The sequence below is a fragment of the Tenebrio molitor genome, chromosome 9 (genome assembly GCF_963966145.1).
Source record: "Tenebrio molitor chromosome 9, icTenMoli1.1, whole genome shotgun sequence".
NCBI classification, from domain to species: Eukaryota; Metazoa; Arthropoda; class Insecta; order Coleoptera; family Tenebrionidae; genus Tenebrio; species Tenebrio molitor.
In genome coordinates this window covers 6531781-6550279 of record NC_091054.1, presented here as the reverse complement: position 1 = coordinate 6550279, position 18499 = coordinate 6531781, and the positions used below count along the sequence as shown (strand labels likewise).

At 37.4% G+C, this 18499-nt stretch overlaps 1 protein-coding gene across 8 annotated transcripts in view; it reads right to left on the bottom strand.

The window, feature by feature from the left end:
- wake (wide awake) overlaps positions 1-18499 on the bottom strand; it is a 110619-nt gene that overhangs the window by 9512 nt on the left and 82608 nt on the right. For 4 of the 8 annotated variants that reach the window (XM_069057223.1, XM_069057226.1, XM_069057230.1 and 1 more), the window contains 2 exons: positions 4673-4828; positions 827-905 (listed from right to left, as the gene is read on the bottom strand). In XM_069057223.1, the coding sequence (XP_068913324.1) occupies positions 827-905; positions 4673-4828 (235 nt within the window). Of the gene's footprint in view, positions 1-826; positions 906-4672; positions 4829-14418; positions 14562-14699; positions 16727-18270; positions 18473-18499 lie in introns of those variants that run through there. The other 4 variants (XM_069057227.1, XM_069057224.1, XM_069057229.1 and 1 more) reach the window with 4 other exon arrangements.

Here is an 18499-nt window from a genome sequence, read left to right as displayed (position 1 = left end):
AGGAAGTCCAACCGTTGCGGATCCGACACTCTCCAGTCGACATTATGTCAGCCCCGAAAAATGCCCCAAAAATGAAAAAAAGCAAACAAATCTCTGCTCTGGACAGGATCGCTCTATTTTTGAAAGGTAATCGAAATCGCGTTTCGGGAACGCGAACAAATAAAATTAACTTTTGGGGCAAGTCGTAATTTTTTTTTTTTTTCAAACGTATGACGTTAGCGTAAGTCTGTTCACTGTCAGAAGAAACGGTTTTGCAATAAACCGATCGATTAGATCGTCTGTTTTGACTCAGCGATCGCGGTTTTATGAGCGTAAACTCTGTTGTTTTTGATGTAAATCGATCATCGTCAAAATTTCCGATTTCGACGAGTCGTCAAGACCTGGAATAAATCAGCGAGAAAGTGGGACGGGATCGACTTTTTTCCGAATTATCTCGCATCTCTGTGCCGTCTTTATTATCGCGATCGAGGGAGGACACGACAGGAATTCCATGTTCCATCGGTAGCTTTAATTAACTCCCACTTCTGATGGCATTTCGTCGGTAATAAACGTTAATATGAGCCAGAGGTGTACAGCCTAATTTTAATTAAATAACCGCCAACAACTTAACGAACTAGTTAGCTGCAACAACGAACCGTCAGGAGCACCCTCGGCCAACCAACAATTACCAATAGATAATTGATAATCGAGCTGGTCGGCCGGAAAACCCCACGGGGGAACTCGAAGTGCTCCCAAAAAAAATCTCCGCCACAAGAGACAGTTCGCAGCTCTTGGGGACCCTTCTCTTGACGGATTTGTGTCCAATTGTATCTGTTTGGTGACTCACCTATTGACGTCCACGTCCGTCGACTCGAGTATGGTGCGAGCTTTCTCCGAATGGCCGTGTTCGACGGCTGCGAAGAGAGCTGCAAACAAGATCAAATATTCACCAAACTATCACAAACACGAGGGGTAAATACATTTGCAAATAGAACGTCGGGAAAGTTTGCGCGAGAGGTTCGCGTTTCACAGGGGGCCAACATTAATTATGATGGCATTGATTACGTCCTTCTAACGGCACGCCACTTACTTGTTCGTTAAAGGGCCGAAATAAGCGGTTTAACATGGTCATCAAAATGTAATTGCCTCGTTTAGAGTCGGAATATTAATTCCATGGGAGTTGGAGAAGTTTCTTAATGTACACTGGCCACGTACTAGACTCGACGATGCTACGAAAGTTTTTATCCTGGTGATTTACGGCCGACATAAAGTGTTGGTGTTTGACAGAAGTAAAATTTTTATGCTCTCTTCCCAGGAAATTCTTCGATTGCTTTAACATCAATGAGTCTTGTGGGAAAGAAACACTGCAAAATATGGTCCTATTGAATACGTTTCTTGCCAGTTCGGGGTCATTAGTTAAACTGGTTCTTGTTCCAACATCTCAACAAATACCGCAGTAAAGCTTCTGCTTTGAAAACTGTGTCGAAGGTCACGAGCATAGGAATGCTTTGAAATAAGCACGAGTCGCAGACGAGACTCCAACGCTCTGGCGCTCCACATCTTATTCAGAAATCAATATCTTCATTTTATTTGAAAATATTCAAATTTTTGGACTCGCTGGCAGCGTTCAAAAAGTCTTGGTAATTGTGCACTTTAACTACTTCTACAATTTTCGCGTTTTTTCTGGCTAGACAGCCTCAGGGCGTCCTCCTAGATCGTTTCCCACCATTCAAACCTTGTGCAAATGAATTTCCCTTACCCTTTAGTTATACTAAGACAGTGGCGTGACCTTGACGCCACCTTGAAACGCAACAAGAGAGGGGAAAAAGGCATGGTAATTGTTCACTTTAACTACTACTGGAATTTTCGCGTTTTTTCTGGCTAGACAGCCTCAGGGCGTCCTCCTAGATCGTTTCCCACCAATCAAACCTGGTGCAAATGAATTTTCCTTACCCTCTAGTTATACTAAGACATTGGCGCGACCTTGACGCGACCTTGAAACACAACAAGAGAGAAAAAAAAGGCATTTGCTCAAGGTTTGAATGGTGGGAAACGATCTAGGAGGACGCCCTGAGGGTGTCTAGCCAGAAAAAATGCGAAAATTCCAGAAGTAGTTAAAGTGAACAATTACCAAAGGCATTTGCACAAGGTTTGAATGGTGGGAAACGATCTAGGAGGATGCCTTGAGGCTGTCTAGCCAGAAAAAACGCGAACATTCCAGAAGTAGTTAAAGTGAACAATTACCAAAGTCTTAATAAAAGTTATTATTGGCACACCTTCGTTGCACGCTTCTATTAACGAAGCAAAATGAGACCTTCCAGTTTGATTAAACCTCGAATAAAATTCCTCATTAGTGTCTCAACATCAAACAAAAATGTCTTCCCCTACATTTTTTTTTGTTGGTGATTACAAAACGAAGTTCGTGCTTTCGCAACCGACCAAAACTGATTGCACGGTTGCTCCTTGCTCCTTCGTCACCCTCCAGCACGCTGTTGGAAATTTGTTCGTACAAAATTACCCCCCTGAACCGTTCGATAACGTGACCATCACCGGGACCTTTGCTCAACAGCTGCTTTAAAACAAATTACATTCGGGAGCAAAGAAGGAAGATCAAACGAAATCAATACTTGGCGTTTCCCCATTTGTCATTCTGGTTATTAGAGGTTTTACAATGCGATTGCTTTGGTGGGTCTTTGTAACACAAGGCATTAGAGGATTACCTGGGAGCAACTCTGACAAATTTTTAATGTTGTTCTCGAAATGGGTTGTTAATTTGGATAATGGATTCCAGATACTGTCGCTGGATTGCACGATGCTTTCCCGATAAGCGGATTATTCTATTTGTCGACTTGGAGATTAAAGGAAATTTCGATGAAGAATGTTAATTAAAATTCTTTTTACTCAGCTTTTGCCCCCACCTAAAAGAAATTACGTTATTGTTCAGGATTGTTTGCGAATCTCGAGCGTTTTCACCGACAATGTCACACTTCTGCTGATAACTTTTCCATTAGCAAAATATTACAACACTGAAATCCACGATGAGATTATTTTTGGGGAGATTACACGTTCATTGTAATCCATTTACAAAAAGAAATCAGCATTTGAAAGCTCTGTGGGGTTATATATATCCCCATATGCACATTTGTTGCATTAATTTCTACTTAAAACCGGTTTATTTGCAGCTTGTTGAGTCAAGTACGATGTAAACATCATCGCAACCACAATGTGTCACATTTTGTAATTTGAACCTTCTAGTATAGGTACTTGGAACAAATGTTATCGAGGTATGTAAATAAACAAATGAATAAAAAGAACAGTATAGCAAGAAAAGCAAGATACTTTGTGAAGTTTTCAGATGGTGGAAAGAAAATGTGAGAAACGTCCAATAAAGAAAAGATAAATAAATCTCTGATGAAGAGATTGGCGAGCTTTAAAAAGTCGAATCAAATCAATAGAGAGAATGTGGAGCTGCGAGCAAGGAAGGGTGTTAGACAAGGATGGACATTTAGCTTCGTACTGTTTGCGGTGTACATAATTAGGAAAAAATTATTTTAATGTATGATTGTTAATATGCGATTATGCAACTAGTGGGATATAGAGATCATTATCGCAGGTGTGGCGTGCGGTAAGTTTTTGCCTGGGTGAAATGAGTGGGATAAACAGGTTATATCGCACGGTCGTAGATAAAATAGATGAACAGGAAAAATAACACGAGTCTGAAAGTGTAAAAAGAGGAAATAAGCGCTTAGGAAAGTATTTCGGTTTGGGAGAGGAAAAAAAGAGAAATTGGAGCTGAGCTTAAATTAGATTTTTGATTGACTATTTTGTGCCACGGGAAAAAACTCATCGAATATCATAAAGAAATAATTTAGATTTGGCTCAATCTAAACAAAACGAATAAAAACAGCCGCATCGCGTCTCAGATCTTGTATCAAATGCCCCATAAAAAATCCATTAAACATTAAAACGTTGCGTAAAAATCCATTCGGTTAATTTTTTGGGTCACGGTCTGAAAGATGTTCCATCGCGGGAGCGATACCGCCAAAACCAACCAGTCACTTCCTGGACTTTAATTATCGCAAGAGAACGATAGTCCGTCGACATTTTTCCTCCGCTGATTCGTCGCATGTTTGCGATAATTACATTCGACTTTCAAAGTAAATTATTTCCTGCCGAACCGCACCAGAAAGGACCTAAGCAAATAAACCCAACGAAATCATTTCATTATTTTCGTTTAATTAGATTTCGCTTGCATTTAAATGTTACGGCGGCGAGGCGAAAGTTATCTGCCCCGGGCAGAGCTAATTGATCTTCGAAACTTTAAATTGACGAACAGCGGTAGTGTCCTCTTCACTTATTAACTCAATTTAAATTAACTCGCGCGATTATTCACTTCTGCTCCATCGAGATATCCTCCTGGATCACGTGAAATTTTTCTCTTATTTTTACGCAGCCTTGACAAAAATGGAAAGCTCGCAGGAAGCCGCCGATTCAATCGCTACTTCCTGATTTCACCACATTTGTTGCCAGTAATTAGATTTTTCCCCGCCGGATCCGGTGTCGCGACCGTCGCGGACTCGTATAAAAAACGACCGAGGGATGTTAACTTGAGAAGTCATTCCAGCAAAGCTCCGATGATTGAGTGTTTGTTGCGTTGGTGAGAAAGCTTTTAGTTGTAGACAGTTTTTCTTACCGTGTAAGTGTATGTTGACCTTTGCTAAACGCTCGCGACGCTGCTGCATCAGTTTCGCTTCTTTTTTACTGGGTTTATGGCCTACCGGGGGTAAATTTGTGTTTGTGGGTAGGCTAGCCACCTCCATCTCGGAGTCGCTAGGCACCGGGGGGAGCTCTGTCAAAAAATCAAAATAAAAGTAACAAAAAGAAAAGAAAAACCAAAACTAAATAATAAGTAAGCGCGGTTAGTGGAGCGAGATTCGTGCACTTCCAGATGGTGTTATGTGACCTCTGGGATGGTCGCATTCTTGCGCACCCCCCAAGCAATCATAAAAACCAACGAACACATGTTGGAGTAATAAGCTGCAACATGTTAGGAAAATAAATATCACACTGACGGACAATATGGTCGTAATGTAAACCTCCTTTGGTATAAAAAATGGGTCATCAATCTTCGATAAATATCGCGCTCCCAAAATATTTCAGATGTCCAAGAAAATCTGGTGCGAAAATAACCGAAAAAATCTGCATATAGCAACGAGGTGGTTAGCAACATTGGGATAGGTTAGGTCAACAGTTAAACCGGTTCAGCGAGTCTAGGCTAGTTTTGCAACCGACCAACGTCACATGTCCTTGTGCAGATTGGTCCGTGCGTGAAATGACCAACCACACAGAGTTATGCAAATGGTGTCGTTACGGTAGCAGTGGCCCACAGATGATCTATTTTAGGTTTTCGTTAAAAATTTTGAGTCGCTCTCCGAAATAGATGTGTTCCGGGAAGTCACGAGCAAATTTATATGATGCACCTGTTCGTGTCAAATTCGATTAATCGTGAATCGATTATGGATGGAGGAGCAATAAAAAATCTATTGGCGATTGGTTGTAACGTATTTATGTAACGATCTGTATGAAAGCTCGAATAAAAAAGAGTATTGTATCTTTTTTTGCTTTGCTTATTGGGAATAGAGCCAGAGAGCAAAGTGGTCCTGAGAGACAATACCGACATGATATATTAAATTTTTTCTTCTGTAATATTGTCGAATTTATCACGCTCTCTAGCGTCAAAAATTATTTGATTGGCGTCATTTTAAATAGTTTAGTACAAAGCGTCGTTTGAAAGAGCTTGTTTGTTACATCTTGTAAAAAAATATCTAATACCGATTTGATATTCAAGTAAAAACATCATGACTGTTCTGGAAACTATTCGTTGTGTAAGATTGTTTACGTTAATGTAGATAATACAATAAATAATTTGTGGAAATATTGCTATTAAAAAAAAAAACAAAACCGCTAAGTACGATACCGTCAAATGACTCACTGGGTGTAAATATTATAAATGGTGAAATTAATTGGATGAAGTTGATGGGAAAATTTAATGAGCTTGGTGAATTATTACCAGCCAACAAGTTTAACGAGAGTAAAATTTGTTTCATCAAGTTAATAAAAAATATGTATTGTTCGTGGAACGTTTGAGAGGAAATACGTTCTAAACGTGAGGAGATAACAAAGTGCTGTTTTATTTAGCGTGCAAAAAAGGTGTTACATTTTTTATTTCATTGCACACTTTACACTTTAAAGTCTTTAAAAAATTATTAGAATCTCGCAAAATTAAACACACAGTTAATACAGGGTTATTTACGTAAGATGGCGAGCCTGACCAGGTAAAAATGCAACCCAAAATACATTTTACAAAGCATTCATTGTGTTTTGGTATTTAAAAATTAAATCAAGGATCCAAGTAGGTATTCTATTGATTTGAAAGGTATACCTGTCATTGCATTTTTCGTTGATATTTCTGTGGCGGTCGTGAAAAAGTAGGTAAGTCAAATAATTTCAAAAATGTGTTAACGATGTTTACACCTTAATAATAAATCATGGAATTAAATAATTCAGATTTTCACAGTTTAAAATTGACTTATATTGAAAGCAAGTACAGGTAGAAAGAAGTTTCTATTTAATTACAGGATTTTAGGAATGATATGGAATTTTGAATCGTTGCCCTGAAAAATTAACATTTTCGACTTACCTACTTTTTCACGACCGCCACAGATTTAGTATTTGAAAAGGCTTTCGAACGATGACAGAACCGATATCATCCTACTTATCCATTACTTTTGTGATTTTAATTCCTTATTATTGTTATTAAATAATACTTTGTTGAAAGAGGTATTTTTCTGTCAGAACTTGACATTCATTAGGCTGACGTTAAAAGCTGTCTATGTTTTATGTGCATTATGATAATGCCGGATAATGTAACAGGGATCGAGATTGCTTTGTGAATTGTCTTTTGGGTTGCATTTTTACCTGATCAGGCTCGTCATCTTACGTGAATAACCCTGTTTATTGGGTGTTCATTTAAATTTATCCTCAAAGTAGGCGTTGAAGAGTCGATTGTGAACGCACCACGGATCAGCTGTTTAAATCTAACCTCACTTTTTGTTTGAGTTTTTATTCTACAGACTGATGACTGCGTGCGTTCACAATCGTGGTGTGTTCACAATCGACTCTTCAACGCCTACTTTGAGAATAAATTTAAACGGACACCCAATATTTTCAGTTCGAAGATATGTATACATAATTATTTTCTAATAAAGCAAATGTCAAGGGAATAGCTGTTACGAATCAAAATCACTCCACACGGGACTCAATTCTCTAGTTAATTGGAAAAGCCCTCACGGGACTGTGTCCCATGCTCGTTTTCCCATTAGGACGTCCATTTGCTATTTATGAAAACTGTTAAAGTGAATTTCCCGTGAGAGTACCTGCAGGGTGATTAATATTATGCAGATAAACTCGGTTATACAACTCGGATTTCGTCGTTAAAATGGTTTACGAGAGTCTTATTGTATAAACAGATGCCCACAGTCAGTATAAAAAAATACTCAAGATCGTTCAGTAAATCTGAATCCTTCTCAAATCGTTTTCACCTTCCCGTGAAAAGTGTGCAGCTAATTTTGAATTTGCGAACTGCGGTCAAATGTTAGTAGCGGTGACTCCTTCACATAGGAACCGTTCTAAAGAGCAAAAATCGTTTTTGATCTCCCCTGAAACTGCTGAAAAACAACCTGAACACCTCTAATTGTTACTTCGTGGCAGTTCGTGTTGGATGGCCCAAGTTAAGCCATAAGTTTTCAAGTATTTTGTTCTTCACATCCGCTCTTAAACATACATTTTTTGAAAGATATGTTAATTTCGAAACGAAATTTTGGGAGTTTAAATCATTTTGGACGAGGTTTTATCACATATTATATCCCAAGTGCAAAATTTTTTATCGGAAATTTTTTTGCTAATGAACGAAAACATCCATAAATGAGGTCAGAAGACCAATTACATATTAGCAAATAAGAGCACGAGACGAAGTCGAGGGCTTTTATTTGATAATAATCGGTCTTCTGACAGAATAATTTATGGATGTTTGAGTTCATTAGCAAAAAAATTTCCGATATTAAAATTTTGCACAAGGGGTATACGGCTGATTATTTCCTGAATAGAATGAAACCAAACACATTATTTCCAATCCTTTTTATTCAAAATAATTAAACAAAAAAAAAATCAGGTACCGACATTTTTTATCAGATTATTGCACATGTGCATTTTAGAGAAATTTTATCGGGTTATTTTTGTTTTCTCTTTTTGATTGGTCAATATTTGTCACGCAATTGGTTGCTAAACACATTAAGGAAACAATCAGAAAAAAAATCACAAAATGTAAAATGAGAATGTTAGGTATATTTAAGACCACTATTTCCGTGTTTCATATTTCTTCGGATTTTCGAAAAATGTGAAAGCAGTAAAAGCAGCTAGAATTCGTATTTGAAAAGTTTTCATTTGCAGATTTTTCACTGGTTCCGTCTTCGCCTTCGGGCAGATATTTCCAAGGTCACAGCCCATGAGAGAATCCAATGCTTTTTAAAAATAAATCCTAAGTATGGACATATTTCCATTTTTTTTAATTGATCGTGACCAATTCCCTTTTAATTCTTTTTAATTCTTTACTGATCGTTGATTTTTTTTTCTCTCAAAATAAACCGATTGTGCAGTAACATCTTTTCTTAATTTTTCCTGTTCTTAATTCACGGTAACTTGTTACACAGCAAGGAAAAGATAGTCGAATTGGTGAGTGTGCAGCAAGCTTGAGTAATTAATACATAGTAAATAATTCAAAGCTCGAGTGGTATTTGATTAGATTATTTTATACAAACATATAACTGTACGTAGAATTCTAAATGAATGAAATGAATATTAAATGAAATAGATGTTGCTGTGGTCTTGTATCTATGTATAACATGATCATTGAAAACTTTTCAAAAATTCTACGATCATAAATCTTATTTTAGGATGAACTGACGTTGACTGAACTCCTACTTAACAATTTAAAAAATAATGTTTGACGATTTTCCTGTCTGATCCTGTTAAATTTAAGACAGCCTCCGGCCGGCCACTAACGAACCCACCAGGCCGGAATAAACCCCTTAACCACTTTGAATTCGTCCAATTGCCTAACAAGCCATTGGCTCGAATTGTCTTGGCACAAATTAAATAATTGCCTCAAACAAATAAGACGCGTTTAACGAACTCAATTGGATAAACACCTGCATTTACCTTCATTAAACACGCCATAAGCAATTAGCTTATTTGGTAAGGACACGGCGCAATTGCTCACAAACTGGGCGTAGGATTTTTTCTCCCCCCTTTTGGGCGAATTGCAACAAATCAATAATGCAACGGCGTTGCATCTACCGATGGAAATTTTCTTCGCAATCCGCGCTCGATTGCTCACCGCTAACCCACCAGGTATACGAGTATCGATGCAAATGACTCCAGAGATGCGGATAATTCGGACCCCAACAGACGAGAAACTAAACAGAATTCACCTGGACGAGGACGCTAATTCGATTGAACATCTCATGCGGAAGAGGGTTCCGGCCCTTGTGGCATAATAAACAGTTTATTTATTAATTGGGGATCGCAACGACGAATTCAATTAGCGCGCTTTTAAATCGGACGAATCCGGGTCCGGAACAAATCTCGGCTAAATAACTTAAGCCCTCGCGACTGAGGACTTTGCAACAGAACAGGAACAGGAACTGGGTTTACGGTCTCCGGGTCCGGAAACGGTCCTGATTTGGGGTGAACAGCCTCGGCCCTTGTGTCATTTTCCAATAATTAATCGTGGGTTAGCGGTACAGACCGCGAAAATGATTTATTCCACGTCAAATTTCCAAATGACGAATTGGTTTTTTTTATCTAATAGGCTTTCGTAGAGGCGACGGTCCGAACGATAGTAGTTATTTGTACAACTAGTTATGAAAGTCATACTTTTTTCACGAATTTGCAGATTGATTAACGAGGGCGTAACCCAAGTTAATCAAGCAAAGTGTTGTAGGTACACAGTATTTTTTTTGCATATCGATGTAAGTTGAGAAATTTGGTCCAAAAGGTTTATGAAAAATTACAAAAAAAAAATTGGTAAGCTTTGACAATCATCTCCAAGGAAATGGAATAAAATGATGCAAGTTACAACTTTCACTACGATTTTTCGTGTAAAAAAGTGCTACTTTCATTACGATTTTGCGTGTAAAAAAGTGCCACTTTCATTACGATATGCAAAAAATTTAATTTAATAATCATTTGCTAACAGGAAACAGTTCACGGTGGTCTGTACAAAGTGGTGTCGAAAGTAGTTATTTGGATATTTGGGAATTCCGGAAGCGTGAGGTGAAATCCAAAAGGCGACGGCGTTAACAAATTATTTGACATTGATCCTTATTTGCCCTCCGCATCAATCATTCGGCACGCTATTAAAGTTTCAATTATTCAAGACGGAACTGCCTCACAACACGTTTATAATTAAGAATGTGATGTCAATCGGGGTTTTTTTAGACCGTGGTGAAAAAAAATGTCAGGTTTAAATATTGTTGGGAAATACGGCAGGCCTTAAAATGTCCAGGAAAAAAATCGATGTTCTACGAGGATCCTTCATCCTCAAAAAAAACAAACTAATGGGACAAAGACGTCAGGTATAATAATTTAGCGCAATTGAAAATAATAAAATTGCGAAAGAAATATTTTTTTCTGGTTCCTAATTGAAGCAACTGTTTTCCTTAACCCTAATCTAACCTTGAATTTATATACGTATTTAAAAATTACTAAGAATGAATAGTTATTTACATTAGAGTACGGTAGGGGTATTTTACAGCGCGAAAACTGAGGCGAAGCCGAGTGGAGCGCTGTAAAATACCTACCGTACAACATTTGTATTAGACTTTTCGGCTTCCGCAACTCGTAAACACAGCTGTAGCTTTCAATTTAGCTATAAAAAATAAAAATCCACACTGAAAGCAATCACAATTTTACTTGAATATTCTGCAGGTCGTCCGTCAACTACTCCTGATGGAAAATCGCAATCGCACTTTGTTCCCTTTAATTATTCGTCCCGATTCCGGCCCATCACCGGATCGATCCAATTTTTAAATGGACTTTTAAAAAAATAATCATTTCCGGGACGTTCAAATTAATTTCGTCGTGAATTAATATATGCATTAATTTTCCATTTTGTTACTTAAAACCGGAACCAACACGTGTACTCTCGATAAAATGGAGCTTTAAATAATTTTTATTGCAGCACAAAGTTACGCGTAGCGTTACACCATTTTACGGTGAAATAAATGCATTTCATTAAAACGTAATGAGTGCGGTCGATTCAAATTAGTGAAGGTAAAATGGTCGTTTGAAATTTTCCCTGTAATTGAAAGAAAGTTAAGAGCCGATCCGGTACTTACTTTCGTCTGAGTAGATGGTTAAAGCGCGGTTGCGAAGAAACAACAAAACCGACTCTGGTCCGCAACATTACTTATTCAACGTTTGTTCGAATTTATCGCCTGGAGTGGCACAAGAAAACGCTAATAAACGGCCGGGAATAGGGAAAACACCTTTAAGTTCTAGGCTAATAAATAGCCAGACCTGGGGAGAACTTTGTATTTTCCTGTCGGGCTGCTAATTCCCAAAAGCACAAGAAATATGTGCCGGAAATCGCCATAAATATTGATGGCATCATGTCGCATCTTCTGCATAAAATATGAAATGCATTTCATGAACGTGTAGTAAATGTCACGAAAATTTTCTCGCTGTAGCCTCACGCTTGCGAAACATATTTCAGTACTTCATGTTTTCGAAGTCATGCATCGATGCTTCCAATAAAAAAAAAATATAAATACAGAAAACATATCAGTTTGAAAAAATGTTCAAAATGTCAAGTGTTATCTACGATAGTGCAAAATCATTTACACTAAAACTAAATACTCTTATCTACTATCAATACATAATATCAGACTTCATGATAATCACTTGAAAGTCATAATGACATACCTTAACACACTAGTGTGGTAAAGTGACTCTTTACCGCACTGCTATTTATATACAGGTGAAATTTTTGAACTTTTATCGTGATTTGAAAATTGTAGTAGCGGCGTTTGCTGCAATCTCGATAGAAATACTTATATAATTCAAAATTTATTATCTCATTAATATCTCATTTTTTGCAGAACCGTAGTTAAAAATACATTATGTTAAAATGGGGGTGGTGACGTGACAACTCCTCTAAAAATTTCAAATTTGGTTTTCGAGGGGACACCTGGTACATGTAATTTAGATTTGAGATATGTATTTGATTTCCTGTTCCCCTAAAATCTGAAAGGTCTTGATCTCATGTTTAAATCTGAAAGTGGATTTTTGCCAACAGTGACAAATTAATAACTTTTATGACGTCGTTAAAAATTCAGTGATCTTAAAGGCATCCTATATTTAATATTGGGCTAAAATCTTTTTACTCCTATTAAATGGAGCATTGAACTCCTAAATATTTTGAAGCAATAAAACATACGTTGTTACATTGTAGAATACACAGGAAAGGTAAAAGGTGGTTTCTGCGAATCGGAGTTGTTTAAAACTAGGAACTAAATTTTGTTTCTCTTTTTAAATAATCCAGTTCAGTCGATAGTACTGGCACTACAATATATTTGTCGAAGTAATAAAAAATTGCAGAATTTCGTTATTAAATTAATTCGTTATCCTGTCGGAAGCTTTCAAACAAATAATTATTCGGAATCGAATCAATATTTACATCTGCGCGTCCAAAAACAAATTACTTTAGTGCAAACAAAACCAAAAAATTGCTTTTCTCTGTGCATTACTGCACCAATGGTGCAGTATTTACAAACATAAACAATTAAACAGAAGCAACATTAAATTATTCTTAAAAGGAAACGTAAGTTTAGATTTCTATTGGGGTTAATGCTCTAGTGGGACACCATTTTAAAATTCAAAAATTCATTTGGTACATTTTTATTAATTTTTTTTGACACAAACATTTGTAAAGTAAAATTGTCAAGTATTCCGTCAAAATGTAACATTAAAATATGCTGTTACTGTTTAATGAGTGACAAATTAGTCTCAAACAACGGATCAGATTGGTTCAAAAACATCGCAGAAAATTATTATATATACAAGGTGTATCCGAATTCGACCGACAAACTTTCAGGGCAGATTCTATGATCAAAAATAAGCATAAAACTCTTAATACATATGAGGTCAAAAATGCTTAGTTTGAGAGATAATCGACTAAAAAGTTCTACCAGCAACAAAAGGAATCGGTTGGAATTTTTTGATGATACGAACAAAAATAAAAAGGAGCTACGTACAATTTACAAAAATTGTCAATTGACAAGGCTCCGTTTCTATCACAACAGAAAATATTGGCCCTTACCCATAGGCGGGTATACATTTTGATGGCTAATTTATTCCAAAATTTAATCAATTTGTAACACTTTTTCGTAAAAAAATTCAAATAGAAGAAACGTTTCATTTAAACAAGCTCTGTTACGTGTTAAAATTAACACACGTATTTTAGATACAGCCTGTATTATAATAATATTATAAATATTTATAAAATACCTTGATATTCTGCATTTTGCATAGTTTAAGTGTAAAAAAGTGTTTGTGTTTGGTCGTGTATAAACATTCTACAGAATCAACACTTAGTGCATCACAAAAATAATAAATTCTTGAACACAAATAAATCTAAAAGGTGCCAACTAAAAACTACCATACAAGATTTTTGTCCTTGAATTTTTTTCTGTGCAAGATAAATCATAAAATTTCTATTTAATTTTTAAACAGTACTTTGAAGTTTGACTTAACAACATTAAACACGGAAAGTATTTTTTATAAGTTTAAGAATTCGTAAAATAAATAAATAAAGACAGATTATTATGTGCGTTCTGATGAAAAATTACAGGAAATTATAACAAGCGCGTTACAAATGCCGAAGCTTTTCGTTAAACCGCAACGCAAATTAACTAATTAAACACAATTTTTAACAACAAAATTACTGTCGTAGGTGAACACGTGACCGGTTAATTTTTTAGTTAACACCGGCAGAAGCAGCCACGAATTGTCTGCGCGTAAAAACAAACAACCTCTTTAATATTTCACCGCTCTATTCCCTAGAACAACAGCTCATAACAGCATAGGAAATGCCACGAAATTTATTGTTTCACGCTACCTCACCTGCGTTACATAAAAATGTGAAATGCATTAATGATTCGAAGAGATCGTGTTTTTGCACCGTACCATTTCGCCGCATTTTAAACCCATTGGTGGGATGTTGCAACGATTTCAAAACCGCCATTAACCTGGATATATCGCGACAAATGTTTAGATACGCCTTTTGAGATTAAAAAAAAAAAAACACGACAAAACTATTACCATATCTCGCATGGGCGGTATTGACACATTCACGATCACACACACACACCGACAAGAGCTTTACGTAATGGCACCATTAACGATCTGAGATTTGTTTTCGTCGTGAAGGAACGAAAACAATCTCCGAAAAATTTGCAAGCAATGAGAGAGTGAAGGTTCGACGGGCGCCATTTTTAAATGGCGACTTAAAGGGCACAAGACACGACTTATCTCGCCCCTCGATTTATTTAAGCGATGTTATCGCTTAAGTAAAGTCGGGAAAAACGTGGGAAAATACGTACTCGACGTGGCGGAGAACGACGAATTCCTGACGTTGTTCTTCCTCCTGGGGTTGACAATGGACAGTCGCAACGTGTTCCTATAGAAACCGTTGTGTCTGTAGTCGTATCCGAATTCTTCGTAGCGTCCTTGACGGTGACATTCCATTCCATTTTTGTGGAAGCCGTTCCCATCGGGCTGCAAGCTGATGGGTTCGCAGTTCTCCTTGATCGGGATCTGTAGCAGTTGCGCGGCTTTGGGCGCCACGACCGGGGGCGGTGTGCTCACCACCTTGTCCTTCTTGGCCCTGTGGAAGCCGAGCTTCATCTTCTGGTCGAGCCGGACCATCGGCGTCTTCAGGATGGTCTCGACGGGCTCCTTGACGAACACGTCTGGGAGCATCGAGTACTCGTAGAGGTTCCTCTGGTAGTCGTGCAGACTGGACATGGATGGCGTCTTTTGCATGGGCACTTCGTCGCTCTTGTGGCTGAGGAAGCGCGCCCCTATGAACCTGAGGGACGCCCTCACCGACTTCGACCGCTTCAGGTGCGAACTCTTCCGCCTCTCCGCTATCAGATCAGCCATTTTCTTGACTTCGTCGGTCTTCTTCTTCACCTTACCCATCACAGAACCGCCGCTCGATCCCGCCCGAACCCACCAAAACACTAAGTCCGACACGCGTCCTCCTTCTTTCACTGCGCATGGTTGACTGGATTTCAAATTACAAACAGCTGTCTGTCTGTACGTCTGTTATTACGATGAATGTAAACTCCAAGAAGGGGACGGGACTGGCATTGTGTGAAGTGCGCTACCATAGACGTGGCGTGGCCCCTAAATACCGCACGATAAGGACGACTTTACCGATGGGCGTTCGAAAGCAGGTAAAACGTGCTTACGGCATGGCAAAAGTAAGAAAGTCGAGTCGATTTTTCTTGTCGCGAAACCCCAAAAATCGCAAACCTCACAGTTCGGTGTTGGTGTCGTGACGAAATCTTTTATTTAATGTGCAATTTAAACGAGATAAAAATTAACGAGTTTGCTCACTCGAGAAAGTACATGACGTTCAAAGCGTTATCTATTTCTAAAGACGTCGTTCGTTGCGCAACGCGTTTGTGTAATAGCTGCTGCGAAAAATACTGTTCGAGATGGAAGTAAGCCGATGAAATTGTGACAAATGCGGGTAGACGACGGAAATGACAGCAACTTGAACTATTTTAATGTGCCCATAAAATCCAATCAAATTTGTTGCATTTGCGCTGGGGCACAATGGAGACGATTTGTCTTCGCACAGCGAGCAGTTCATTGGCCAACTCTCGATTTATTAGCAGATTATCGTCACAATTACACCGGCAGGGACAGGTAAAATGGCGAAATAAATCCGGCCAGGTTGGTGGAATAAATTTCACCAGGAGTAGATGTCATTGTTCTGCAAAATAATTTCTCAATCGCGAACTTGGAAGTTTATTTAAACACAGGCTATCATTAAAATATTTACACAACTTCCGTCGATTATGATTGGATAAGACGATCATAAACATATTTAAAAAGGTGAAACTTGAGTTGTGTTGCACTTTGTGAATACCAACTGTGTGTCAGATTGTTGTCTCCATGAAAATTACAAATTTCAGTTTTATGACGTCACAGATGAATGTAGAAATCGACAATTTGCTTTTGAACCTTGAAGATATTTTGTTTTGAGGCAACACCTTGCGTCTATCGGTACAAAAATAAGATGTAATATCGTCATGACAAAATCATTCCAGAAATAATATTCATTGGAGAGGAGGGAATCTTTGGGGGAAAATATTGGCGGAACAGATTTCGCACAATGACAGGGTGACCCTCGCATGAAGCGGCAGCTGGTGGCATTTCCGGCGACACTCGAGCAGTATCGTACGCGATATGGGGAGAGAGTTGTTATCAAGAGAGTTATGAAGTTTTTCTAAGAAATTGCTTACTAAAAAGGAAAAATGTAACGGTCAACTCGGATTATTAGGTTCGCTTCCTTCGTAAAAAAAGGAGAATGGCAAGTCCAGAGGTTTAAATCAAGATCTTGCACGGAATAAAATGACGAAAGTTTTTACCGGATAATCCTTCCGAGGATAAAAAAAATATTCGGTGACAATTTTTTCTACTCGTAATTGAAAATTATACTGATTGGCCTAAAAATTTGGGCGGTTTCTGTAAAAAGTAAAAGTAGAAAAATTGTGAAGTATTTTAGTGAATGACAATTTTAAAACTAATCGTTCTTGGTTTAGTTTTAGGTAATTTATTTCGTGGCATCAGAAGTTGACAACTTTTTTTACAAGTGGGAAATTTACACACTGGAGCTTAGCAAGAGTTGTAACTCCACCGTAAACAAGTGGTTAAACAAAAGTTGGGCAGATAATTTTTTGAAACGTAATAGTTGTTTATGTTATTAGTGGAATAAAGGCATTGTTATTGTGGAAGTTGCACAACGAGGTCGTAGACCGAGTCCCGTAATCACACGAGTACTATAACAATGCTTTTATTTCACATGTGACATACAATATTTTATCTAGGACTACTCAGGGATAGGTATTACACGTGGCATTGATTTTTTTTGCAAATAGCAAGTCGCTTCATGTTTTTGATTTAAAATGAAAGGAACAAGATAGATTTAATTTGTTTTAATTTTTGTGTGGTTTAAGTTTCTATGTACTTTGAAAACACTTTTTTTTTCATTCAAAATGAGTTAGGTAATGAATTCATTACCTAATTAGTGTGACAATGAATTTCATTACTTACCGCAACTAACCGGCACAATAAGACCTTATCCCAGCAGTCGTAGATAATAGTATATTATTTGACGAGCTAATAATGCCTATCATAATCAACGAGGGTGAAAGTTAAAAAACGAGCCGCAGGCGAGTTTTTTTAATCACCAAAATCACCATTATCGCAAATTAAATACGACGTTTAATCTACAACCTACGACTTTTTTTCATAAAACACTTAGCTTACAAAATTTTTAAGATCTGTGACTTATGATAAATCACAAGTGACTTATAATAAGTCACGGGTGTAATTTATGACTAGCATAATGTATCTATAGTTACATAAATAATAAACGTATTATTTAATGGTCGTAGATAAAAGTAAAAATCTGTGACCATGCTGAAATATGCAGATTTAGAGTTTTTTTACACTTATTTCCATAAAACGAGTGAACACAGTGGTGAAAGTAATAATGAAGTAATAATGAAGAAAATTCCACCAGAAACTGATATTGTTTCTTTTTTATTTCTGCAGCAAATTGGAAAAAACTTATTATCAATCAATCATTTTGTACAAAAATTTGTAAACGTGAAAATATAATGATTTAGAACATTTGAAGTGATGCAGATTTTGTCCAATTCAACGGAAAAAAATCTCGATAAGATTACAATTATCACCGTTACAACGGTACAAAATCCGAACAATTTTTAAGTAAACACGTTCGGTAAATATTTATGAATCTCCTGTTAGTCACAGCGATCATTTTTATTTATTTTGTTATTATTACTTCTCGTACGATTAAAGACCTTTTACTTCATACGTAGTAAACGCTACCGTTATTGATCAAAAATTTACCTTTTTCGATGTGCATCGACGTACGAAAAAATCCCCTCACAGAAGAAAACTCCAGGTGATCTCTGATCATGATGTCAATCCTTTTACTTGCCTCACTTCCCTCCGTACAAAATTTAAAAACAACCACACCTGTGATATTTGTGGGCACGTTTACACTTTAAAATTCCTGAATAAAAGATAAGACTCACACGAGACATTCTTGCAGTCCCAAAACAATACGTAATTCGTT